Raw genomic sequence first — 25,799 nt, 5'->3', positions numbered from 1 at the left:
GAGAAGTTGCAAGAACACTACCTGCCCACGTTGCTTCCTGTTTTAAAGGGATGCAGGCAATTTAGAACTGAAAACAACCATACAAATTCCCATCTACACGCAGGGAAGGCTGGCTGCAGCTGCATGGCATATTATCTTCACAATGTTGGTAGAACAGAACCACCAAAATTCCTTCATTAATAGAATCCTAGAATGGCCTGGGTTGCAAAGGCCTGCAGTGCTCATCCAGTTCCAACCCCTGCTGTGTGCAGGTCGCCAACCAGCAGCCCAGGCTGCCCAGAGCCACATCCAGCCTGGCCTTGAATGCCTGCAGGGATGGGGCATCCACAGCCTCCTTGGGCAACCTGTTCCAGTGCCTCACCACCCTCTGGGGGAAAAACTTCCTCCTAATATCCAACCTAAACCTCCCCTGTCTCAGTTTAAAACCATTCCCCTTGTCCTATCACCATCCACCCTCACAAACAGCCGTTCCCCCTCCTGTTTATCTGCTCCCTTCAAGCACTGGAAGGCCACAATGAGGTCTCCCTGCAGCCTTCTCTTCTCCAAGCTAAACAATCCCAGTTCCCTCAACCTTTCTTCATAGGAGAACTGCTCCAGCCCTCTGATCATCTCAGTGGCCCTTCTCTGGATATGTTGCAAGAGCTCCATGCCTTTCTTGTGTTGGAGGCCCCAGGCCTGGATGCAGATGGGGCCAATAGGGACACTGCCAGGTGAAACATAACAACCTGCTGTGGGTAGGGCAGAGGAGACCCTCTCCTCTAGCATAAATCTAAAATGCCAAGTTTTAACCACTCCTCTTCTGCCAGGGGTGGTGGAAGTCACAGCCCAGGACCAGGGAATTGAGGTGGAGTTGGGAATTGAGCAGCAGGAACAGGAGCAGCTCCACACCTCCAAAGCCAGGGCCTTCCTTACCTCCTGGAACTCATTCAGGAAGGAGTGCTCATATTCACCCCGGCACCGTCGCTCCATCCTCTCCTTGATCATCCTGTGCAGGATGGTGGTCACAGCATCAGCACTCACTCTCTCCAGCAAATTCAGCCGGCGGCTGTGGACACAGAGACCAGAGTGAGCGAGTAGAAGCAAAAGCACAGAGAGAAAATTGAACTGACTGCACAGGTGCAAGCAAAGATCTTAATTTAAGCTGATTAAGCTGCAGCTGATGGCTGGCAGCGATGCACTACTCACACAATAAATCACATGAATGCTACCATATCTTTTTCAGAAACACTGTCTTAGGATTATAGAATCACAGAACTGTTTGAGTTAGAAGGGACCCTTAAAGCCATCAGGTCCCACTCCCTGCAGTGCACAGGGACACCCACAGCTCCAGCAGTGCTCACAGCCCCAACAGCCTGACCTTGGCTGTCTGCAGGGATGGGGCATCACTGCCTCTCTGTGCAACCTGTGCAGTGTCTCACCGCCCTGACTGTAAAAACCTTCTCCCTTATATCCAGTCCAAATCTCCCCTCTTGTAGTTGGAAACCATTTTCCCTTGTGCTATCGCAACAAAACCTGCTAAAGTCTGTCCCCTTCTATAACATAAGACATCACTGCAATCCCATCTTATTCGGAAACGTTTTCTAGCTATCCAAAGCTTTTTCATCTAGAGGAGTTTGCTTCTTTGGGCCCTTGGAAGGCCTTGGAAGATATTCCCATCCCCAGTGAGAGGCACTTCTGTCCAAAGGACCACTCCAGTTCAGTCAGCAGCCAGCAAGCAGCTGCAGAACCCACGTGAGAAGATCCCAACCCGGGACCCCTACCCAGGGTATATCATCACGCACAGCTCCTCCATTTCTCAGCCAGGAATAAACCCAGGGCAGCTGCCCTCACAGGACCTCCTGCTTGTGGGGCAGCCCTGTGCCATACATACAGAATGTCATTGAGCTGCCGGAACCGCTCCATGGCCGTGGGACACCAGCACTGCTCCCTCCTGCTGCCACAGCCCGCACACGCAGCGCTCTCTCCTCCGCTCTCCTCCGTGTCACTCTCCTGCTCAGCCTCACTCATGCTGCTCTCACATTCGTTCATTCCCTCTTCTCCCTTCTTCCACTGCCTCATGTATATCCGGAAGGTGCGGCTGTAGAACTGCTGGATCATCTCCTGGAAGGGCTTGGTGGTGGAGAAGAAAAGGATGGCTTTGAACATGGTGTACACCTTCTCCCGCAGCGTCTGAGCGCCCGTCCCCAGGAGCAGGCCCGCCTTGGTCCAGCCCTCCAGGAGCTCCATGCTGCTCAGGTAGGGCTCAAGGCGGCACTTGAGAAGACAAAATGCGTCCAGGAGGAGCGCGGAGCACTGCTGCTCCTCCGCCGTGTTCTCATATTGGCCGATGCAGTTCCAGAACTCGGGAGCGATGTGGGCCTGCAGGTCGGTCTGCAGCACCTCCAGGAACCACTCCTCCACCGCAGTGTGCAGCCCATAGCAGCGCAGCACCTCCAGGGCGGCCCGCAGCTCAGCATCCTGCAGCGGGCACAGCGGGTCACACCGTGCTGCTGCCTGGGGAGCAGAGGGGACACGTTGAGCACACAGCCACTTCTTTATGTCCCATCCCTGGAGGTGCCCACAGCCATGGGTGAGGCTCTGGGCATGGTGTGGGGCAGCCAGCCCACAGCACAGGGTGGGAGGGCTGTAAGGATTCTTCCAATCCAACCATTCTGTGATTCTCTCATCTATAAAGGACCCTTCTAACCCAAACATGTTGCCATCTATAAGGACCCTTCCAACCCGACCGTGCTGTGATCTATGAGGACCTTTCCAACCCAACCATTCTATGGTTCTGTGATCCATAAGAACCCTTCCAACCCAACCATCCTCTGATTCTGTCATCTGTAAGGACTCTTCCACCCCAACCATTCTGACTCTGTAGGCAGACGTGCCAGAGGGGACTCCCAGTCCACAGAGCGGTGATGGCTCTGCCCATCCCACAGACCAACACTGCTGGATTAAAATCAGTTTTGTTGCTTGTAGACATTAAATATATTACACATTTTGAGGGCTGCTCCGAAAGTAATGCCTCTCATTTTATTGTACTGGCCCACAGTGTCAGAGGGGGATGTGGGTGGGATGGCAGCAGAGGCTGAACCTTCCCACCAATATGCTACTGCCATGTGACATATGGCAGCAGAGGGGCAGTCTGACATGGAAGTAAGTATGTCTGACATGGAAGCGAAAGGAGCGAAGGGTGGAACTGAATCCCTCCGCGTGGAGAAAATGGCACCTGCTGACATTTATCAATGCTTGTGGAGAAAAAAAAAAAAAGTGGATGTGAGCACAGTGAGGGGTGGGTGGTGCATTTCAGCAGCGGTGCGGTCACCTCCAGTTGTGCAGCTGGTTACGAGGGCAGCACACAGCTCCTGTTCATCACTGGTGAAAACACAGAGCAAATGGTGGTGGCTGCACACCGAAAGATAGCTGAGAATTTAGTGCAAACAGCTCTATTTACACTACCATCTCTTTATATCTAATTACAGCTTCCACAGAACGCAACAGGAGGCATCACTTTCCTACCCACACACAGCCCAGGATCGCCTCTTTCCTCCCGGAACGTTCAGCATCCCTCACACAGCGGCGTGCCGGGGGGCCCTCAGCCCGACACCCACAGGCGGCCACCACCGGGCTGCCGGGACCGGCACAGCCCCGTTCTTCCCGTCCCCCCGCGGCCCCGCGCAGCTCCGCTCCCCGCTCACCAGCCCCAGCGCGGCGGGCGGCACCAAAGCGGCGCTGACGGAGCTCCACGCCGCGGACAGCCCCGCGCCCGCCGCCTCCATGTCCCGCAGGAAGGGGCGGAGCGCCGCGCCGCCGTTGGGGCCGCGCGATGAGCGGAGAGCGGGAAGCGGTGCAAGGATACAACGCCGAGCTGCTGGAGGGTGGGTGAGCGGGGCCGGAGGGGGGGACGGGGGTTGCGTGAGCTCGGCGATCACACGGACGGTCGTCCCGAGCAGCGCTGGCGGAGCTCCGCGCCCGGCGGGATGAGCTGAGCGAGCGGATCCGGGAGGAGGAGGCGGAGCGCGGACGGTTGCAGAGCCGCATCGCGGCGCTCACGGAACGCTTGGCACGGAGCTCCGAGCGCACAGCCCGGCATCTGAGTGCGCGCCGCCAGCTGGACGCCAGCATCGCTGAGAGCGAGGCGGCATACGGCAAGGTACGGCCGGCAGGGATCGGGGCTGCCAGCTACGGGCCGGGAGAGTTGCGTTAGGGAGTTTGTGCAGTAAGTTTGTGCAGTAAGTTTGTGCAGTAAGTTTGTGCAGTAAGGGCGGGGAGGCGCTGCAAGGGTTGCACAGAAAGGCGGTGGTGCCTCGTCCCCGCTGACAGCCTCTCACTGGGGATGGGAATATCTTCCAAGGCCTTCCAAGGGCCCAAAGAAGCAAACTCCTCTAGATGAAAAAGCTTTGGATAGCTAGAAAATGTTTCCGAATAAGATGGGATTGCAGTGATGTCTTATGTTATAGAAGGGGACAGACTTTAGCAGGTTTTGTTGCGATAGCACAAGGGAAAATGGTTTCCAACTACAAGAGGGGAGATTTGGACTGGATATAAGGGAGAAGGTTTTTACAGTCAGGGCAGTGAGGCACTGCACAGGTTGCACAGAGAGGTGGTGATGCCCCATCCCTGCAGACAGCCAAGGTCAGGCTGTTGGGGCTGTGAGCACTGCTGAGCTCTGGGTGTCCCTGTGCACTGCAGGGAGTGGGACCTGATGGCCTTTAATGATCTCTTCCAACTCGAATGGTTCTATGATTCTGTGACTGCTCCGTTCTGCATACAGGGTAACAGCTGAGTTCACTTCTTAATTCAAGCCCCAGTCAGCTCTTCTTTAAGAAATAAAAGTTTTTTTCCAGGTAGTTGCCTACATTTTCCTTTCTCCCCTGTGTCTTTGTAAGCGTGGCATCCTCTCCACCCACCCAGCCCAGAGCTAAACATGAGAAGTAGCAGGGGTTGGGATGTAACCAATTCACTCATTAGTGGAACATTCATCAGCCAACACTAAAAGAGAAGTTGGTTCAACCACCATTATTTTACCCCAGTCTCGCTAATACCTGATGCCTGTGGACCGTCTGCATCTCCCACTTTAGCTGCTAATAACTATGAAGAGTCAAGACTTCCATCAGCACACACCCCAGCACAGAACACAAGGGGCACAGCCTGGCTGCCTCGCTCAGCCAGCACATAGATGAGGGCTCCCAGCAGAGCACTGCTCACCACCGAGCTCCTCACAGTGCTGTGATGACACCCACGGGGATGTCAAACCCACCAGGATGCAGAAGTGGTGTTTCCAAAGCTTTTCAGGGAGCACAGAGCCTCAGAAGACATGCAGAGCATTTCTGAATGCTGTATGGGAGGGAAGGTGGTGTAAGGAAGTGCTCCAAAAGCCAAAGGTTTGGGGAGAACTTGTGTGAGAATGGAACAGCTTAGAAGTAGTGTTGTAAAGTTACACCACAAACAGCACAGGTTCGAAAAGAAACCTTCCCTGAGATACAAACCACAACTCCCTATCCTACAAACAAATCCGTGTTTATTGACATTAGGAGACAAAGTCACAGCAGGTAAAAAGCTGAGGGGTGAGGAGAGGAAACACAGTCATCCTGCAGACAGAAAGGAGGAACAGAGTCCCTTTCCTGTGCATTCAGGTCTCCTGTGTATGATGGTGCTCCTTGCCCTTCTCTGGCCCATGGGATTCTCAGGACTCACCCTAACCCATACACCACGTTCTGCCGTGGGGACAAGGCAGCAAGATCCCACACCTCCTGCCCCTCTGCTCCTGCAGGGCTCTTCACCTCTCCTCTGACAATTTCACACTCCTGTAAGGCCACAGGAATGAGTACAGATGATCACTGGGACTGCAGCAGCCACATGCTGTTACAGTTGTCCACTGTAAAGAGGTGAGCTGCACAGACAGCGAGATCTAAGCCTGGTGTTACCTGGTCTCCTAGGGCACAACAGTGAACAACGGTGGGAGTGTTAGATTATATAAAATACGTGCTAAAAACAGAAGAAAATGAATTAAAGGAGCAAGATTTATCTCATTTAAGGTCATTATGGGGTTACCTCTCAAAGTAAGAAACCTGAAGCGTGCAGGTTTAGTAGTGGAAAACATTGGGTCTGCTGCCTGCAATTTTAATACTGCTTCAAAAAGCCCAAGTAGAAAGTAAACTTCAATCCACAACCTGCTGCAGGAAAGTCTCTGCTTTGTGTTCAAGACAGATAAATGGCTTACGGTTTTTTAAATTCAGAATATGGGTGTAACAAGAGAAATTCCTGCACAGCCACCCCTGCAATGAGACAGAACGCCTAAATTCTCAGTGTTGTATTGCTCACAGGGGTGGAGGATCCCTCCTGCTGCAAGGTACATCAGCTGAACTCAGAGAGAACTGTTTAGTTGATACAAAAAAAAATATATAAGCTGTTTTTATTTCCTTCTTTCTCAGATTCTGGAGAGTTCTCAGACATTGCTAGATGCCCTGAAGGGAGAAATTGAGAATGCTAGCAAAGCCAGTGAGTCTGCAAGCACCTCAAAACAAACACGTGGACAAAAGCATTCCTAAAGCTGTTCTTCAGCCTGGCCAGGCCCCTTGGTCGGGGGCAGCTGCTGTTCTGGTATAAGGATGCCACCGTTAATAAAAGTGTGTTGCAGGTGTATATTTTCCTTTCAGAGGCATTTTGGTATCAGAGAACTGCTGAATGTCACCCCTTCCCACCAGAGCACCACGGGCCTGTCCCAGCTAGGGAAGGTGTGGGCACAAAGCTCCTTCACTGGGATCAGCACCCACAGCAGCACTTCAGTTGGCTGAAGGCAGCAGAGCAGCCTGCAGGATATCATTCAGCATCCCTCACTGACCCACAGCAGAACGAAGCCAGGACGGGCAGCTCTGGGTTCACCACTTACACATTTGGTACTCTGCAGCTCAGGAGCTGGGGCTGCCGTAAGCTCACGGCCCGAGCTTTCCACAGTACAAGATGTAAGAAAGTACAAAGAACGTTTTCAGATCATAGATCAGTGTCAGCTCGGCTAGACATTGTCTATATATATATACACAAACCAACAAAACCCAGACATCACCAAAAGATGGCAGCCTGGTCCTTCAGATAGAGCCACGCGTGGGGGCACCGCCCACTTCATAAAGCCCAAAGAGGCTGTGTCTATTCCCACTGCATCTCTTTTAATCCCAGAAATACAAATCACATTAGCAGCAGTGTTCAGTCTTTTCCAGAGTGTAATTTTGACCCTGAGTGTACAGTTGTAGAAAATTTAAATGGAAGAGTCTAGCGGATTCCTTTGCATATTGGCTGCATCAAACAATTACAACAGAACTATAAAAATACTAGAAAAAAAAAATCATATTCCTTGTTCAAGTTCTGCAGAAGGAAGGAGTGACATGGTCCTCCTGTGCTTTGCATAGAGAAGTAGAGTGAGCAAGGCAAGAAGCAAGTCTCCCCAGCACCTAAGACAAATCCTGGGCCTGGCCCCATTAGATACCAAAACAAAACAAGAAAAACTGGCAAACAAGCACAATTAGCAGTAGAGACTGGAGAGCAGAGGCAGTTACAGAGAGATCAAAGCTATGGCCAATGTTTGGGAGCCTTCACAAGGCTCAAGCTGGACTGGGTGCTTCCTGCTGTCAGTGCAAAAGTGACATCTAATGCTGAAGGCATTTATTCCCCTCCCCGTCACCTACACAGTGCATTCAGTTTCCTTCACAAGAGCTTAACTGGCACATAAATTCCACGGCAGTTTGGTGAAACTAGACCCAAAAACACATTGAGAACAACCCATGAACCTCTAGAAGTTCTTCCAGCCGCTGTAACCTGGCTGTCAGAACCAACTCTGTGAGTCCAGCCACCTGCCCACAGCTTTCTTCACTGGGGCCTCTCATGAGAGAAGTGTTAGAAATGCTGTCCAGGCCTCATTCAGCACTTGGATGCACAGTCATAAGCATTGAGAGAATCTACATCCATCCTGGGGTTACGCATTGCTTTAAGATAACTGTCTAATCGACAGCTGATCTTGAACAAGGAATATGCAAGGCCACAAGGAGAATAAACCATACGCATTAAAAAAAACAGTCGTTTAGGTCCCAGAACCCAGTGCAAATATTCTCCAAAGACGCCCAATGGCATTTAGTCCACCCTTGGCATCAGGATGCTGCGAAGATTGCGATGAGGGAGGAGGGACCGAGGCGTTGGTTTCCATGGTGCACTGCCAGGCTCTGCCCAGCAGCTGCTGCTGCAGGCTCACAGATGGAGCAATCAGAAGTACAGAGCAGGCTCACTGCTGAAGTCAGAGAGTCCGCCCTTCTCAGCTGGGGTGAGCTGTGGAGAAAGCACAGTTGAAATGGAATCGTCACCAAATTGAAAGCAAATGAGGACCTGTGCCTCTGGGTGGTGAGGGCTGTGGTGGCACCTTGCCTTGGGCTGATGAGTACATTAATTCCCCTCCAGAAGTGCCCTGCAGCACAAAGCGTGCCAGCTGCCTTATGACTGCCTTACACACACACAGGAGGTAGGGCAGCTGGTGGCAGTGGGAGCTTGCATTAATCTCTTCCCAGCGCCCAGGGAGGTGTGCCACAGCTCTCGGACGTGCTCTGGAGAAGGCAGATCCTGTCCCACCCACTGCCCGGATGAGCACCCCAGAACAAAGCCAGAAACCACTCTGAAGCCTCGCCTCACCATAACTTGGTTCCCATGGGAATCAGCTTCCTTCAGGAGGGGTCCCTTAGCAGGCATCTCCTCATACTTCTGCTCTTGCCACTCGCTGAACTTCACTGAGTGCTTTGGGGTGTAGCTGGATAGATCTGCTGCAAGGACAAAGCTGACGTGAATGCCTCACACCACCCCAAAAGGAAGAGGGGTCACGATTCTGGCAGGAACAGGATGGAAGCTGCCCATTTGCAGGTCAGACAAGGAACCTGTTCCTGCTGCAGTTACAAGCCTGTGCCATGCTCTCAGTGGCTGTCAGTTCCCCTGCCCAGAGCTGCTAGCAGACACTGCAGCAGCACCAACCCTCTCAGCATAACGGGTATTTTTAAGTTTTACATTTTTAAGGCTCACTGCATCTCATGCAAGAGAGGTCTGAGAATTCCCTGATCTGGTTTCAAACTCTGTCCCCACTCAAACCAGTTCTGCTGTCATATCACCTCTGCTAACATTTCCAGCTGCCTGGGGCACATAACGGCTGTAGGCAACACAGTCAAGGACAGACACCACCAGTAACCCTGCAGTAGCTGTGCCTCACCCACCTGCGTTAGCTGCATTGGGATGCAAAGTGCTGTTCGGGCGTGGAATGTGAAAGGTGTGAGATTTGTCCTCCTCTGTTTCAGAAGTGTGTCCTTCCTCTTCCTCCTCCTCCTCCTCCTCTTCCGCCAGTGAGTTCTCGGATGGATACTCAAACATGGTCTGCAAACTCGTCTCGTTGAAAGAGATCTTCATCTAGACAACAGCAAAGGAGAATTGTAAGAAAGCAGCATGAGAAACCATCGCTCCCAATGTTTGCACTGGCAGAGCACCTCCACCCCAAAGCTCCACCATCCTGTAAGGAAGGCACTGTGTCCTTCCATGCCTTTCCCAACATGCCCTGCTGAATCTCTCGCCGTGCTGAGAGGAAGCACAGAGGCAGACAGCCACACAGACGGGACAGAGTCAGGAGCCCCAGAGGTGCAGAGTACTTTGGCTTCTTGGCACCACCTCACACTGCAATGCCAGCAGCCAGGGCTCTGCTGCACATCCCTAGGAGGAAGTGGGGCTGCCAAGGAGGAAAGGAAAACATCCTCATGTTGAAAAGGTGGCATCTCTTACCACCTGCCAACTCCTTTGAGTTCCTGCACGCTAGAAGCACCAGTGGTCAGGACCACATTTTGGAGAGGACATTGTGGTAAGAAACTATTCACTAGGCAAAAAACAGATTAATATCAGAAATCAGAAGATAGAAGCAGCTGAGGGAAAGGTGGTAACAGGTCATATCAAAGAGCAGAAATGCCAGATAAGTGGGAGCTCCTTAAGGTTCTGTTTCAAAACCAGTTTTATTAAGCACTCTCACTAACGACCTTCGCATGGTAACTGAGAGGCTGAGAAATGAAGATGACTCCAACTTGCAACACGGTCAAGGGAAAGAACAGAACTGTATGGGTTGTTTAGAAAGTCAGACAGCAAGGACCCTACACATGGGTGGATGTTTTTAGACCAACCCTTGATCTAAGAGCCTCCTTACAACTTCAGCAACGGTGAAAACTTCATCACATGTGAATAAAAGCAGAAGGCACAAATTTCCCAGAGCAGAAAGGCCAAACTCAGACACAGTAACTCCAGATGTAGTCTTCCAGGTTCACAGCTGTCCTAATCATTACCAACAGCTTTGAAGATCTGGTTACAATCAATTCACCTTTCTTGGGCAGGTGGAGCTGAAATTCAGCCTGCTGACACTAACAAGAACAGGTTGAGGAGAAGTGTTGAAGCTCCTTGTAAGTACACCAAGAAAATAAACACCAAGGAGCAGAGAAGAACTGCTGATGCCAGCACACAACACAGACAAACAAGGAGGATAAGCCTGCCAGGAATACGTTTAAGCCAGAAATAGGGGAGCATCCAGCCAATGCGGATCAGGGTTCAGGACCAGCTGCCTAAAAGGGTGTTTTGATCCCCTTACTCCTAACTGCATTTAAAACTCAGCTAATAGGGTTACAAACAGAATTAAGGGGCAGGATCCGTCCTGCTTAATTCTGTAGGTCTCTCCTCATCCTGTGCAGTCAGCACTAGGAAGGAGATGCAGTACATCTGCCCCATGTGCCACGCTTTCCTTCACATACAAAACACACCCCGGGCTGAGGAGCAACACGTGGCCCTAAGCAGCCTTCCAGCAGCACGGGGGTGATCTCATTTCAGAGATGGGGGCTGCAGTGAGATGTCCCTGTGCTGGAGCACCCGAGTGCTGCTCCCCAAGCTTTGCCCTGCTGCTGACCTACATGCTCCCTGGCCCGAGGCAGCAGCGATGGCTCACAATGTGTCTCTGTGTGAGGCCAAGCGGCGCTGCCAGGCTGGGGGCTGTGGGATGGAGCTGCTGAGCCATCTGAGCTTGGGAGACCGAGCTGTTTTCCTCATTTTCTGCTAACAGAAGGAATGCTGTAAGAAATATAACTTTGAGGCCCATCGGGACTAAAGCTGTGAATGGGGCGAGGGCAGAAAGCAGCCCCACCCTGCAGCAGAGCCCCAGCAGGAGCAGCACAAGCAGCACCCAGAGACAGAGGGCCTGAATCCAAGCAGCTCCCATTTGCCCACAGCCAGTGCCAGGTCCCTGCCATGCTCTAAGAGGCAGTGCTTAAGCTATTCACCTGCAGCAGTGCCAGCCCCACACCACAGCAGCCAGTCCACGTGGATACCCCACCCCTACACACCACCCCTACACACCACGGAAGCCCTGCTGTCACAGAGCTCTCAAGGACGCACCCTGGCAAAGCAAACAGCAGAGGAACTGCTTATTGTGAGATTGGGAAGCAGCTGTTCCTGCAGCCCTGGTTTTGCAGGAACACAAAGGTGCTGGGGTTATTTCTTTAGGAGAAAAACACGTCCCAAGAGCCAGTCTTGTTCAAGGGAAGAAAACTGCAGCCTTCAGCCGGGAGTGTTTGCAGGGATTTAGCAGTATTTGCTCAGTGGAATGCTTTATGCAGAGCTGTGTCACATAACCAGAGTCCAACCCCAGCCATGCACCTACACAGGAACACCCCCAGCAATGAGCTGGGAAAAATAAAGCTGTTTTGGGGGGAACACTGTGCTGTTGAGAAACTGGCTTCTTGTTGCCATAGCAAAAATCATTTATTTATTTGCTAGGATTTGAGCAGTAATGAGTAATACACTACTCAGGAAAGAGAAGCCAGGGTAAACACTGCCCAGCAAGCCTAACGCTGGTAGTTGTACACGGCTTAGGAACACAAAAAGCAAAAAGAGAAGTCTGTTTTGTTTTGAGAGATGCTGTCAGGACCAATCTGCACCCACCACGTACACAGACAAGAAATAATATCACCAATTCGCAGCCACCTGCCACACCAACAAGGAAGCCTGGCAAATGCTTCACCTCCCAAAGTCAGGGTGAGAAGCCTGAAAGTCTCTGCAGTGAAGGACAGAGCACAGCACTGATGGCAGCTCCCAGCACATGGATATCAGAGCAAACCAGAGCTGAGGATGCAGACCAATCTCCACGTTGTGGCTTTCCTCCACACATTAGCACCATGTTTGGGAGGCATGGCAGAGCCAAAGCAACAGCAGAGCTGCTCCCCTCAGGTACTAATTCCCTCTAACCATTCTCCTCCCCGAGCAATGTAATCCTGAAATGACGAAATGAGGGGCTGCGCTGTCTCCTACATCCCCAGGGCACGCGTGGGCTGCCAGCACACTGCTGGGTGTGATTTCGAGCAGCTGCTTCAGCAGCTTTTCACGCCTGGTCAGCCAAATGCCTCCTCCTTTCTCAGCAGCAGCGAGAGGGTTTGGGCTGATACCTGCAGGGAGCACAGACAGTTGAGCAGAACTGGACTGAAACCTCAATCAAGCATGATTAAATCAGTGTTCTGAAAGAAAATCAACCCGTGCTTCCATACAGTCTTACACTGAGCTTTGCTACTTCTTTTTCACTAAGTGGTAGTCAAAGAGATTTGGTGAATGACACAAAGACATGAGCCAACACTCTAAGACATCACATCAGAGACCTGCAGCACAGCCAGCTGAGGGCCCTGGGAAGCCTGCTGCTGCACAGCATCCCTTGGAGACCCACAGGGATAGCAGGGGCAGATGAGCAAGCACCAAACCCTGGGCATGTTGGGCAGCTGTAATGCAGAATAGCCTCCAAGCTTGATGCTGCCATGGGGTACGATGGACAAATAAAAGGCACAGAGGGCAGAAGCATGCATTTTAAAGGAGACAAGAGTCCACATAACTCAGCCTGACCATGCTCACAAGCTTAGCAGGCGGTGGCATTCCAAAGCTGCACGCTTCCAAAGGAACTGCAGTTTGTCACCCAGCCCTGCAGTCAGTGATCTATACAATCTCATGCAAGTTTCCTCTCTGAAACTCAGAGATAAAGGCTCTTTGGGAAGGTCACCCATTCCAGAGGAGTTAGCAATGAGCTTATCAACATGCCTATACTGGTCCTGAAGCACAACCGTGTGCCAGCCCAACTGGTGAATAATGAAGAAGCATCCGTACATCTAAAGCCTTTCCTTGGAACAAGAAGGAAGGGTTTTTCCTTGGAATTCCCTAGGGATGGAGCAGACAAGACGTGGATCCTCTATCAGATTAACCCCATACTGCTCTGGCTGCAGCCCCCCAGCTTTGCTCAGAAATGGCACATGGCATTTTTCTGTCACTCTGCACAGCTGTTCCACCTTCGGTTCACTCGATCATGCTTTTCTGAGATGTGTTTTCCAACAGCAACACTCGGTTTTACTCAATGATCAACTGCAGAACTGAGTTAGTTACTGAATGGAGCCAGAAACACTAAGGGTTTACAGCAAAGCACATCAGGGCAGCACTGTGCTGCTGGCAGAGGGGAGATCACCTCCAGGACCGCATCCCAGCTCCCAACCACCAGGCAAAACAAGAAAGTCTCCATTTACAAGGCAACCCACAAAGGCAGCCCTGTGTAATCAATATGCCGAAGCACATGGTAGACAGGAGCAATGCATGGAGATTCGAAATATTAAACTCCTCACACAAGACATGGGGAAGTTTCAAATTCCTGCTGAGAAAGAACAGGGCAGGGACATCCCCAGAGCATCGCAGGACACACAGCTCTTGTTTTAACTCTTCCTTTCACACGTCAGCCAAGGAGAGGTCCCAGTGCCCAGCTGGCCACAAGCGGTGCGGCACAAAGCAGCGATTCCCACAGGAGCCCTTCGTCCCTCTGCACATCTGCATGCAGAGCCACAGCCTTCCACGGCTCAACAAGGAATCCGTGCATTACTCAGCCTGTAAGGGTCAGACAACTCTCCCTGCATGGGATGCAGCTGAATGCACAAAGAGAGCAGGCAAAACCACGGTGCAATCAGTGCCAGGGCCCGGCGCCTTCGCTACCAGCGCCGGATCTTCCCAGGATGCTTACAGAGTTTCTCGGCATGACAGAGCCTTCAGTGTGACTTCCTGCACAGCCATCCGGAGCACACAGCACTCCAAATCTCTCACACTGTGGGGCTGGACTGAGCCCTGGGCACATCCCACCAGCTTCTGACTCGCTTAAGAGCTTCAACTGTAGTTCTTCTGTCTCATTTACACACACACGATGGGTGGAAGTGAAGCGCAGGACCGCAGGAGCAGCACAGCACAGGGTGAGGCCGTGGGGAACCCCGGATTGCAACAGCCTTCCCACTGCTGAGGAGATGAACATGACTCATCTGCTCCACTGGTACTGGGCTGGTACGACAGAAGCAACGTTTGGAGGCGCTGGCAGGCAGCAAGTAAACAGAAAAACAACAAACACATCAATGCGCTCAGGTCCAGCCTGCCGGGAGCTTTAGGCTCTAAGCACTGCTGTCTGCAGCCTTCAGCCATCCGCTGCACAGCCCCAAAGCAGCAGTTAGAAAGGGGTGGTCCTGCTCGCACCCAGAGCTGCTGGAGACCAACTCTGCTGGGGAGGGCCCCAGGCTGAGCTCAGACATGTAGAAACTTTCTGAGCAGAACTCACCACTGCTGACCTCACCTACCAAAAATTCAACGTGTTCCAGTCAGATACATCCAACAGCCCCTCCTTAAAGATGGCAAATGCAGTGCCACCAGCACAGCGCGGGCGCGAGACACAGAAAATGGCAAGGCACAGGCTCTCAGAAAGGTCAATAAAACCAATCTTTGACTTGAGTCTTCCAAAATAGAGAGGGAAAGGAATCTTCATCAAGTTTCTGCAGACAAATTCCTGCTTTCACTATCAGGCAAACCTGTTTGTGCCATACCTTGCAAACAGCACTGCCAGCAGCTGCCACCAATTCAATCCCACACGGCACAGGCTTGCCGCAAACAGCTCTGGGCAACAGCTGGAGGTGTTCACCCCTGCCAGCATCCTGGTTCTCACCAACCAGCTCCAGAAGTGAGCAGATGGAAAGCTACGGAGCGAGGAGCTCAGCAGGTCAGACCAACAGAACTGCTGCCCAACACTGCCCATGCTGAAAGGCTGAGGGATGTCTGCAGTAACTGTCCAACAGACATTCACGTGGGCATTGCATGCCACATTCAAGCTTTAAGCTGCTCAAAACATTAAAAATTTGGCTAAACTACAGTCTTTGTAGGCAATTTTGCGGAGAAGGAGGGAAGCGTTTGGTTCCAATTGTGTGGATTCCACTCATCTAGCTCTTGTAAGCCCTGTTTGCACAAAGCTGCTGCTCACCTTCCAGTAATAACATGGTGCCTGCTGGCTCTCATGTCCTGAAACCACAGGACTCAGGTGCCTGGCTTAGAGGTCACCTTTCCTGCAGGGTCCCCAGAAGAGAAAAAACTGGGTCTGGAGATGAACTTGATGAGACATAAGGGATGAGCACAGCCCAAGCACCTTCTGTGCATGCAGGACTTCAGGGGCAAGCCCAAACTCCATCGTGCTCAAAGCACAAAGCCTGAAGCCAGACAGACTCCTGGGCTCCCCACCAGGCCCAGCAGCCGGCAGTCCTTCTCCAGCACTCACTCCAACATGCCAGCCACACTGCACAGAAACTCAGATTCCTACCACGCTGACAACCCCAGGTAGGTTATTTTGGCACGTAACCAAGGATCACTTCCTGTCAACTCACCCAAGCCAAATTTTATCCTCAGAGATACAAAAGATCCACGCCCTGCAGCAAGGCCTTCCCTTCCACCTGGAGCTGCTGGCAGACTGACGTCTCCTCACTTCCGCTGTCATAAGGGAGGATGAAGATGAGCACTGAACAGAGGTCACAGCTACGCTCTGCATCCTCTCCCCGGTGCCTCGTTTAGAACAAGGGTCAGTAGGTCTCCTCCCATCCCTGTGCACGTATCCTGTCCTCACTGCCTGAGCTGACAGCTCAGCCAGCCTCTTCCGCAGCCACTGCACTGTTGCACCTGCACTGCTGGCGGTACCATAGAATCAAAGAATGTCCTGGGTTGAAAAGAACCACAATGATCATCTAGTTTCAACCCCCCTGCTATGCACAGGGTCACCAACCACCAGACCAGGCTGCCCAGAGCCACATGGAGAGGTCTCTCGGAACGGCCACAGAGCAGACGGACAGATCCTCATGGCCCTGGACAGACCTGCAGGAGGACGAGCACTCAGCCTCCTGCCCATACAGGCAGCCCACTCCCCATTGAGAGCACAGTGAGGTCTCTACTCCCCCTGGTCCCACACAACCCCACGTTCACCATCACAGCTCAGTGAACGCCTGTCCCACCTCAGCAGCTCAAGCTGCCTCTAACTAAAGAGCTGGGACAGCTGTTCCATCCCCCTCGCACTTCTCCTCCCACCACCAACTCACTGTACAGCTGGAGTAGACAGCCCCAGCCCCAAAACAAAGTCACTTTGCACACTTGAGGCATCTGAAAGGAGCAATAAAGCTGATTTCCAAAGGGCCCTGAGCAGTAGCAGCAGCCAGAGGCCCGGGGCCACAGTGAGGCCACAAGCAGGGCTTGGCACCCAGAGCCACGGGGATGGGCAGGGCTGGAGCCAGCCTGCAGGGATGGGTGGCTCAGCAGCCCAATGCGAGCACACAGAAATGTTTGCTCCTGCCCAGCTCAGACCAAAACCAAGTTTCTGAAAAGCCCAACATATCTACAAAAGAGAACTCATGTTTTTGGCCAGTTGCCTTGACAACACACAGCGATCTCTTGGGAAGAGACCAAGGAATGCGTTCTCATGCAAGCTCCTTCCTTTTCAGGCATCAACACTCAGCCTCATTATCCAGAGTAAAAGCCACAAACATCCTCTAGGTTAAGAGTAAACAGAACTCTTTCCATTTGCCACAGCATCCCCCAGATCCTGGCTACAGAGTCGCACTGTGCTCTGTGCAGGGAAAGGAGCGGGCACGAAACCCACGTGCAGCCATGGCAAGGCCACATCTCACCCAGGAACTCAAGGCTCTCCAAAGGCTGGGGCTCCTTTCCTAAAGGGTTTTTGCATTTATTTCAGCCTCTGCACCGTGGCAGTTCATTACTCCTTTGCCTTTAACCTCTCTCTCAGAAGCGAGATCTCTGCAAGCTCCCACAAGAACACCCCCACAACCCTTAGCAAACCCATTACTGATGTACACAAACCCTGCAGCATCACTGCCCTTCATCTCCCAGACGCCTGCCGAGGGGACAGCCGCTACCATGGCTCCAACATCACACGAACCCAACATTCGGCAGACACAACAGCTGCCAAAGAGCCACACACAGTACCTCAGGCTGGGAAAGAGCTCTGGATGTCTCTCTCCCAAAGTCCTGCTTGGAGCAGGTCCAAACAGATCAGAGCATGCATTCAAACAGCCCCAGGGATGGAGGTGCCAGGGCTCCTCTGTGTCCTTCTGCAGTGTTTGCCCACCTCCAACAACATGCTGCACTAGCTCTGTCCTCATCTCTCTTCTTCCTTTTTGTACTGCTTAAAGGATGGCAACACCTGAGCAGATTTGCCTGTTCTGCTGCACAGCTCTCATGCTTCAGAACTGCCACCTGCCTTAATTAATACATGCTGATAGCTCCTATGAAGGAACTTAAGAACATTAAGCCAAGAGGAGCAGCACTCGCCGCCTCTCTCCCAAATGAGATGAATCCCATTCAGAGGATTCCCTCGCATTGTGATGCTCAGTGCCTCAGGCACCTGTGTGGATTCAGTCCATCAAACCCTCGGTGGAATTCAGGTAACGGAATGTCAAACAGCTCTGCCTGCTATGGAAAGACATGTCACAAACCCAGAAATCAGGGTCTGTAGTGACACAGTGCCTGTGCTACCTGTCACTACGGCAAGCAGAACAATTCACGCCTACATCTCAGCACGTCAGCTCTGCCAGCACGCTGTGCCTCCATCACATCCCAATGCGTTCTGTGAAGCTGTGTGAACTCTCAGTTTAGGAAACTCAGGGTGAACACTGCATCTCTGAGAGCCGTGCGGCAGCTGCTGTCCCACAGAGCAGACAGGTGGCATAATCCCATCAGGAGGAGTTAAGTTGGTGCTCATCTCTTTCTGCCTAATAGAGACCTAATTCCTGAGCCTCTATCAATAGGTCCCTAATCCAAGGAAGGCACCAGCGTGGCACTGCGCTCTGCAACGCCAGCGATCCTGGGGAGCTCAGTGCACACAGCACAGCGAGGGCTGAGGGACAGCCACAGCCATTCCACCCGCACGGCTCTCCTCCACCTTCTACATCCCCCAATCAGTTCACTTTCTGTCACTGTATCTCCAAGAAGAGACTGCAAGAGAGGCCCTGCGGTTACCTCGGAACACATCCCACCCCAAGCTGCCCACCTCCCTGCCCAGCAGCTCCCACAGCTGACCGTGATACCAGCACAGGATATGCAAGAAGCCACGCCAAGGGTAGTGAGGAGCTCCTTTGGGCCTCCCTGCTCAGAGCAGTGCCCCAGGCCATTACCTTCTTGCGGCGGGAGCCCGTCTTGCTCATGCAGGACCTCTCCAGGGACAGATACCCGCCGATCACTTCGATCTCGTTCACCGTGGGGTAGCGCTTTTTATGGGACGTCCCCACCTGGGGCCCATCAGCGTTCTCTACAGTTTTGCTTCTTCCTTTGCTTTCCTCATCCTCCTCCTCTTCCTCCCGCTGAGGCCTCCCACCAGCCTCAGTAAGACCCTGCGGCCCCGAGGCACCGGGCTTCCTTTTGGGCACCACGGTGAAGGTGTTACCTCCCCTCTGGTGGAGCCCAGGGGAGTGCGGTCTGTAGAGGGGCACAGAGGAAATCTCCATCTCCAGCTCAGGGCCGGTTCCTCTGGGCTGATCCAAGTTCTCTGTCCTCACAGCCCTCGGGGAGAGCTCCCCGCTGTCCGGCTCCACGATGTCATCGATGTAAGTCACAGGTACCAACGGATCCAGAGGCGCCGGCGGGGAAGCGATCGGCTCTTCCTGCTCCGGAGCGGAAACCCGTGGGGGCTCCTTCTGCACTTTCTGCTGCGGGGATGGTGGTGGTGATGGTCCCGTTCTGTTGCTCTGGGCAGCAGGCAGAGCTGTGCCACCCTCCCGGCGGGGCACGAAGAGGAAGGAGTTGCGTGAATTCAGGCGCAGCTTGGCCAAGGCCTGCGCCTGCAGATCGTGAGCAGGGATGGCAGCCAGGTCGGGCTTGGGGGCCGGGTGGATCTCGAAGGAGCCCCCGGCCCGAGGGGCGGATGCAGAGAGAGGCTGGGTGGCACCAGGGGCCAGACTGGCACTGGGTGGGGGTGATGCAGCCACTTCAACCTCCTCCGGCTTTGGCCTCCTGGCATTGGCAGCGCTGGTGGATGGCACTGGCGGCCCTTTGGGCGGCACGCTCCGGGTGGTGGGCTGGGGGACGCGGCTGGGGGGGGGCTCGGGGACACGGGTTGGGGGAGGCAGGCCCCGGGGGGTCACAGTGAAGGAGTTGGAGCCGATCTTGTGGAGGAAGCAGTTGGCCTGGGGAGCCGCGGCTTTGGGCGAAGCCATCGGGGCGGGGGGAGAGACGGGGACCGCCGGTGGGGTCGCAGCCCTGGGGGACACCGGGACCGCCTGGGGACCCGCGGGCTGGGGGGCGGCCGGCGGGGGGAGAGGGGCCGGCAGCGGCCGGGGGGCCGCGGCGCGGGGAGAAGCGGCGCGGGGGGAGGTCGGGGCGGCCTTCGGGATCGAGGGGCGGGGGGAGGTCGGCGCCGCTTTAGGGGGAGCCGAGGAGCGCGGGGAGCCCGGAGCCGCCGGAGGGGGAGCGGCCCCGGCTCGGGGGGCGGCGGCGGTCCCGGCCGGCCCTTCCCCGCCCCGGCGACGGCGGCCCCGCGGTCGCTGGCCGAACTTCTCCAAGAGGCGGCTGACGGTGCCCGGCTCGGCGGCCTCGGGAGGCTCCGGCGCTTCGCCCGCCTCGTAGACGAGGACCTGGTCGGCGCGGATCTCGGCGACGGCCGCTCCCCGGCGGGCCAGCAGCTCCCGCAGCGAGTCGGGACGGCGCGGAGGGGACGCGGCGGGGGGATCGCGGCGGCGCCCGGACGGCGCTTCCCCGTCGGCGAAGCAGGCGGCGGCGTCGGGCTGCGACTCGATGATGAGGATGTTGTCGGCGCGGATGGTGCGGATGCCCGGCACGGCGCTGTACAGCTCCAGCAGCTGCTGCAGCGGCCGCGCCGCCTCGGGGCCGTGCCCGGGCAGCCCCCGCCGCAGCCGCCGCCGCTCGCTCTCCAGCCGCATGAAGGGGTTCTCTCGGAGCGGGCCCAAGCTCTCGGCCACCACTAGCCGCTCGCCCGTCCCCGCCGGGCCCCGAGCCGCCGCCGCCGCGGACTCCGTCTCTCCGGCGGCCGCTCCGGCCAGCTTGGCCCGCTTCCGCTCCAGGATCTCCCTCTTCCACGCGGGCTGCGCCCGCGGCCCGGCACCGAGCGGCGGCGGCTCCGCGCTGCTCATGGCGGCGGCTCTCGGGGCACTGCCGCGCACGGCCGCCGCGTCCTCTCCGTCCTCCTCCTCCCGCCGCACCTGAGCCGGGCCGTGCGCAGCGCCGCCCCCGGGCCGTCCTGCGGGGCGGGGCGGGGCGGGACGGGCGGCCCCGAGGGCGGGAGGGCAGCGCGGCCCCGGGCGGTGCGGAAGGCGAGCCCTGCGGCGGGGCGGGACGGAGCCGCCCGGTTGTGGGGCCGGCTTCAGAGTGATGGAATACTGAGAGTGGGATCGGGCGGCACCGCCCAACCCCAACCCTACGGCAGAGAGCGGTGACCCACCCTGCCCTCCAGTCAGTCCAGATCTGCCTCCGAGTTCTCTCTGCCCTGCTGGGACTCGGTGGGTCCTCTCAATTTAGCGTCATTGGTAAACGTTAAAGAGAGCTGGCCCTCAAACGCAGCCCTGTGGATCCCACTGGTGGCTGATCTCAAGCAAACTGTCCCAACAGAGCGTTCACAACCACACGGGACTCCATGCACCACGATGGGACCCGTCTGCCCCGAACTTTGCTTCCAAAGGCCACACATTCCCAGGTCCTGGTGCTCATCCACCCTGCCCAGAGCCTCAGCACGTAACCCCACCAAGGGAGGCTCAGGGGAGGCCTTGTTGCTCTCTGCAGCCCCCTGACAGGAGGCTGTAGCCAGGTGGGGGTCAGACCCCTTTTCCCATGCAACAGCAATAGGGTGAGAGGCGATGGCCCTCAGTTACACCGTGCGAGGTGCAGGTTGGATATTAGGAAAAAATCCTTCTCAAAAGAGTGGTGATGCAACAGAACAGACTGGGGAGGAGGGAGGTGTTCCAGGAGCGTGGAGATGTGGCACTGAGGGACATGGTTGGTGGGCATGGTGGGAGTGGGCTGGAGTTGGGCTTGGTGCTCTCAGTGGTCGTTTCCAACCTTCATGATTCTATAATTCAACCTAAGAAAAAAAATAACCCAAATCTGTTATTTTTTTTCCTTTTATTTGGGCCCTAGATTGCCCCATTTAGATGGAACACAAGAAGGAGCAGCCAAGGAGGAAGGGGATGAGAGGTGTGTGTGAGGATCACCCCGCTGTCAGCTCAGCCGTGGTCTGAGAAAGAGCAAAAGTAAGTGGGCATCAAGGGAAAGGAGCACACAGTGGGCATCAGAGCAACATTAAGAAGCGTCTTAAGGAAAGCTGTGGGTGAGGCAGTGAGGTTTCTGTGCTGTGGGCAGCAGCCATGGCTGGGGAAGCAGTGAGGAGCAGAACCAAGCCGAGAGGAGAGTGAGCACTGCAGGACATCAGACAGGAGCACAGGAAAACATTTCTTGTGCTGCTTTCACTGCTCTGCCATCGCTGCTCCACTCAAAAGCACAGAGAAAAGCGTGGCCAGTGCTTTGCTTCCAGGCAGTGCCTGTTATCAGCTGCCACCACGTTTTTGTTGGGAAGTCCGTGCGATCAGGAAACAGTCGGGAGCTCAGGGCTTTCCATGCCTCAGATAACACTGTGTGCTGAAATCTTCAGCCTGTGAGGCACGGAGGGGAACGGCACGCAGTGACGTGAACAACCTTTGCCCAGAACCGTTTAGTCTCAGCCTGCTCGGGCGTTACAGAGCCGCACCCCAGCACAACATGGGTGCTTCACCACCTCAGATACAGCCCTGCTTACTGGAAAGAACGTTGCATTCTGCTGATAAGGCTCCTACCTTTGCACTCCTGAGCCGAAATGGAGCAATTTGCACACCTTCACCACACCTGGAAGTGAGCGGCTGCTGCAGTTTTACTGCCAACGTTGCTATTGTGCTGGAAAGGGTCCAACGTCCAGCCTTGCTGCTGCCCTGGCTGCGTGCATGCAAGCCCAAACTCGATGGAAGGAAGCAGCTCTTTGCAGTTAAGCTTTAATAACACAAGGCTGGTTTAAAGTTTGCACGCCCCTCTCAGTGTGCCGTCCTGCATCGCAGCCCTCACTGCATCCCACAGCGGTGCCCTGGGTTGAGCATGAGGACAGGGCAGCGAGCAGTGACGTTTCCTGGGGTGACTCATGGCTCAGGCACTTACAGAGCCAACAATGTGCCTTTGTACTCGTGGATCTCAGTGGATTTCTCTTTCATGGTCTTGTCTCGTTGGGTTTTCAGCCCATGTAAAGCCCACAAATCCTGAAATAATGAATCCCACGGTTGATCTGCACCTGGTACAAAGGAAACATCTCCCTTTGTGGTTTTGTTGCGTGCCCTCCTGCCTTGATGGAAAAAAATGCAGTCATTATTCAATTCCTCCCCTGCCAGCCAGGATTGTGAGGCCTTCTATCATAGTTCCCATCAACTGCCTTTGTTCTAGGCTGAGCCTGAAACAGCGCAAGGGACTGGAAAGTGAAACTTGGCCAACTATTGAACGCCCATCGCTGCATTTACATCTCTGCATTCCGCCGGAGCAGCAGCTGAGCACTCTCACTAAGAAGCTCCTGGGAATCCCATTCAGCTCTCATATTCTGGCACAAAAACAAACGCTCGATTACAAAACCCAGGTGTGACACTGGCAGGGGACAGGACCGGGGCTGTGTGATGGCAGAGTGCCACCGTGCAGCATGAGCTTACAGCATCCCAGCGGCACAGCTGCGTGGCTGTGCAGGCAGCAGCAGTGTGTATGGTGCGTCAGCGCCAGGCCCACACCCAGCAGCTGGCACTGATAGGATGCACGGGGACAAGCCCAGGTGCAGCCAGGTGTGGAGAGAGCAGGGAGGGGGCCGGGCAGCAGGACTCAGACATGCGTGATTTCCCCCTCCTCGCCCTTTGTTATGGGGCAGCGTGAAAATCCGCCTGCACGGCCCTGGGCTTGTCCCCACGTCACCTGTGTGAGGAGAGAGGGAAGAAGGTGAGAGATAAAAATAACCCTTTGTATCTGGGCTTCTGCAATGTGTTTGACTTTGCACCCCGTGACACTAATTTAAAAACAGTGCAGTATGGAGATTAAATGACTCCAGAATAAGGAATAAAGGCAGGATTTCTGGCCACCAGGTTACTCCCAGTGACTGATGAAGGAGAACAGGGCCAGCTCTCTGGCACAGGTAATGGTGGGGAGTTGGAAGTGATTTCCATCCTCCGCCACTGCTGAAAGACAGACAGCAATGTTTCCAAATGCGGAGGATGCAGACACAGCTGCTGAAAGATCCCAGAATGAGCAACAGTGCCCTAAAGGACGAAGGATGGGAGCGCAGCTCTGTGTGCTTAGAGGGGCTGCAGTTATGGCACTTGGCGAAAGGCGAACGCAGCTGAACACACATTTCAGCAATGGAGATAAAGGGAGAGCTCGTAGCTGGAGGCTCAGACCACAGCTGCTCACTTCAAGTCCGACAGACAGTGGCTGATGGAACTTGATGTTTTCCATCCTCCCAGGTGTGCTGAATGTCTTCACTCCGTCCCCACCGCAGGATCTGCCTCTCCCTCAATGTCCCTCATTTAAAGCACTGACAGTTTTTTTGCTTTTCTTCCCGTGCTGCTCCCCAGGGCACAGTGCTCACCCTGGCTCTGCTCTTTACTTTTCAGCGTTTCTCTCTCCACTGCCTTTGAGAAGTGCCTGGCGCCGGTTCCTCTGTGCTGGCACAGCACACGTTTTTGCCAAGTGGCATTTCCTGGGCTTACCAACTCAGCCAGAGAAAAGGAAAGAAAAAAAAAAAAAGAGAAAACCTGCTTTCCCAGAAATGTCTCTTTTTATTAAATCACACCTTAAAATCTAGGAACATTCATGTCATTGAAACCTGCTTATCATACACAAAGCTGCAGATAGGCTCAGAGGAACGCTGCGGGTGGCAGTGGGCTCCTGCACGGCGCAGGGCTGCTCCCAGCACAGAGCCAGCCTGCAGCCCGGCCGTGCTAACAGCTTCCTTCCTCCTCCCCAAGGAGCAGCCTGCTGGTGTGGGGCCTGCTGAGCTCAGAGGTGGCAAGCTCCATTTTCCAGAGTCTCCCTTCAGACAGCTTTTGCCTGCAGCCAGCACAGCCCTCCATCCTGAGGCTGACGTCTCCAACTCCAACCAGCTGAGCAAAGGAACTGAAAATGAGAACTGCTGTCTGAACTCTGCAGAAATAGTTGAGATATTAAAAGCACACTGACCTCCTAGGCCTGCAAGCACGGTTTTTGCTGTGCCTGTTGCTTGGCATCACAGCTGAAGTCGCCCAATTCCAGGAACAGCGTTGTTAAAGAACAACAGGAAGCACACAGTGGAAAATCTGTGGCCCCTTCGTGCTCACTTAGGTACAATTCCAGTGCATTTCCCTGCATTGTGGCACACAGAGCTCACTTGGTTCCTTCAGCCCTCCCCAGCTCAAAGCCCAACAAAAGAAGGTCTCATTTGGCAAGCAGTGTCAGGGGGAGCACAGGGCACAGCCTGCACTGTGAGCAGCATCCCCTTGCAGGGCACCTCACCCTGCTGTGTGTCTGAGATGGTTTTAGGGCATTTCAAAAGTCAGAGTAAGGATTCCTGTGCTGTATTTGAATTCCCAGCTCTGCACCAGCAGGACTTTTGATTGGAGAACCCAAAATCAACAGCCCCCCACTCACCCTTGAAGCTTTTTGAATACCACCTGTGTGTACCTGTGCTGTCCTGAGCCAGCAACACAACCCCATGCCAACAGCCCTCTCAGCACTGCTGCAGTCCCATTCCCCAGGTAAGGATCATCCCTGCATACAGCTCATCACACCTACACACAACCATGGAAAGATGACTGTCAGACACACAAAAACCAATGACAGCAGGGGCAGGGGAGGTGCTGTGCTGGCAGCTTATTGCTGTATGTACTCAGCAGCTCACACCATGGGCTGTACTGTTAGAAGGGGTGCAGCTCTGCTGCTGGGAACACAGCTGGGGCCACTGCTGCTGCCATAACCATCAGCTGGTCTGGATGCAGAGAGCTCAGTGCCCATTAACTAAGCACTGCTGCCTGACCATCACTACATCACGAGACCCTAGCTGCTTCCTATATGTCCTTACATATCTCAGTTTTAAGGATGCTCTAAAATCAGTACCATGATGTGAAAAATTACGAGGTTGTGTTAGTTCTTCGAGATGTATTCAGTATTTATGGGAAAAATCCAGCTTAGCTTATCTTCAGAGAATATAAGATAAGATATGGACTTTAATGTCCATAATTTTATTACTTCCAGTCTTCCAGATTTTGCACGCTGATGGGAAGTACGTTGGACAGAATTTACCTTTGAATCAAAGCAGCTGCCAATTCCTATCGCTGGGAGTTTAGATAGACAGCCAACCCTGCCATCCTACTGCCCTGCTGATTGCACAGCACAGTTACCCCGGATAA

The 25,799-nt window shown here is 54.2% G+C and overlaps 3 protein-coding genes and 1 long non-coding RNA gene across 11 annotated transcripts in view; 2 read left to right on the top strand and 2 right to left on the bottom strand.

The window, feature by feature from the left end:
- The window catches only part of ANAPC2 (anaphase promoting complex subunit 2), a 16,398-nt gene extending 12,582 nt beyond the window's left edge, over positions 1–3,816 (bottom strand). For all 5 annotated transcript variants that reach the window (XR_014887313.1, XM_085239539.1, XM_085239541.1 and 2 more), the window contains exons 1-3: positions 3,684–3,816; positions 1,871–2,493; positions 913–1,045 (exon numbers count right to left, since the gene is read on the bottom strand). Coding sequence is in view for 4 of the 5 variants with exons in the window: in XM_085239539.1 (XP_085095665.1) it covers positions 913–1,045; positions 1,871–2,493; positions 3,684–3,764 (837 nt within the window). In the remaining variant the exon portion in view is untranslated. The remainder of the gene's footprint in view (positions 1–912; positions 1,046–1,870; positions 2,494–3,683) is intronic.
- Positions 3,740–6,630, top strand: LOC100546385 (uncharacterized). Its single transcript, XM_010720761.4, has 3 exons — positions 3,740–3,863; positions 3,939–4,138; positions 6,420–6,630. Exons 1-3 carry the CDS (start codon positions 3,812–3,814, stop codon positions 6,534–6,536), a joined length of 369 nt encoding a protein of 122 aa, XP_010719063.1. The 5' UTR covers positions 3,740–3,811; the 3' UTR covers positions 6,537–6,630.
- TPRN (taperin) lies at positions 5,487–20,635 on the bottom strand. 3 transcript variants are annotated; one of them, XM_085239542.1, is made up of 4 exons: positions 18,531–20,634; positions 9,228–9,417; positions 8,659–8,783; positions 5,487–8,301 (listed from the first exon to the last, which is right to left on the bottom strand). In XM_085239542.1, exons 1-4 carry the CDS (start codon positions 20,499–20,501, stop codon positions 8,239–8,241), a joined length of 2,349 nt encoding a protein of 782 aa, XP_085095668.1. In that variant the 5' UTR covers positions 20,502–20,634; the 3' UTR covers positions 5,487–8,238. The 3 variants fall into 3 exon arrangements, with proteins under 3 accessions (XP_085095668.1, XP_019476841.3, XP_085095669.1); XM_019621296.3 differs by having other exon boundaries at positions 8,659–8,786; positions 18,531–20,632; XM_085239543.1 differs by lacking the exon at positions 8,659–8,783 and having other exon boundaries at positions 18,531–20,635.
- LOC146543111 (uncharacterized) lies at positions 20,634–25,799 on the top strand. 2 transcript variants are annotated; one of them, XR_014887315.1, is made up of 4 exons: positions 20,634–20,867; positions 20,977–21,061; positions 21,502–21,614; positions 22,825–25,799. It is a non-coding gene; the product is annotated as an uncharacterized LOC146543111 (long non-coding RNA). The 2 variants fall into 2 exon arrangements; XR_014887314.1 differs by having other exon boundaries at positions 21,502–25,799.

Source organism: Meleagris gallopavo, chromosome 19 (assembly GCF_905368555.1).
Source record: "Meleagris gallopavo chromosome 19, MGAL_WU_HG_1.1, whole genome shotgun sequence".
NCBI lineage: Eukaryota > Metazoa > Chordata > Aves > Galliformes > Phasianidae > Meleagris > Meleagris gallopavo.
Note: the sequence above shows the minus strand (reverse complement) of the source record. Positions and strands in the feature narration are given on the sequence as shown.

Excerpts from the sequence above, each read along its gene's own strand:
- LOC100546385 (XM_010720761.4), top strand. The coding sequence starts at position 3,812 with ATGAGCGGAGAGCGGGAAGCGGTGCAAGGATACAACGCCGAGCTGCTG. Across the intron at positions 3,864-3,938 it reads CAACGCCGAGCTGCTGGAGG|CGCTGGCGGAGCTCCGCGCC; the intron begins GTGGGTGAGCGG and ends CGTCCCGAGCAG. Across the intron at positions 4,139-6,419 it reads GCGAGGCGGCATACGGCAAG|ATTCTGGAGAGTTCTCAGAC; the intron begins GTACGGCCGGCA and ends CTTCTTTCTCAG.
- TPRN (XM_019621296.3), bottom strand. The coding sequence starts at position 20,501 with ATGAGCAGCGCGGAGCCGCCGCCGCTCGGTGCCGGGCCGCGGGCGCAG. Across the intron at positions 9,418-18,530 it reads CGGGCTCCCGCCGCAAGAAG|ATGAAGATCTCTTTCAACGA; the intron begins GTAATGGCCTGG and ends GCTGTTGTCTAG. Across the intron at positions 8,787-9,227 it reads TCCCAATGCAGCTAACGCAG|CAGATCTATCCAGCTACACC; the intron begins GTGGGTGAGGCA and ends TTGTCCTTGCAG.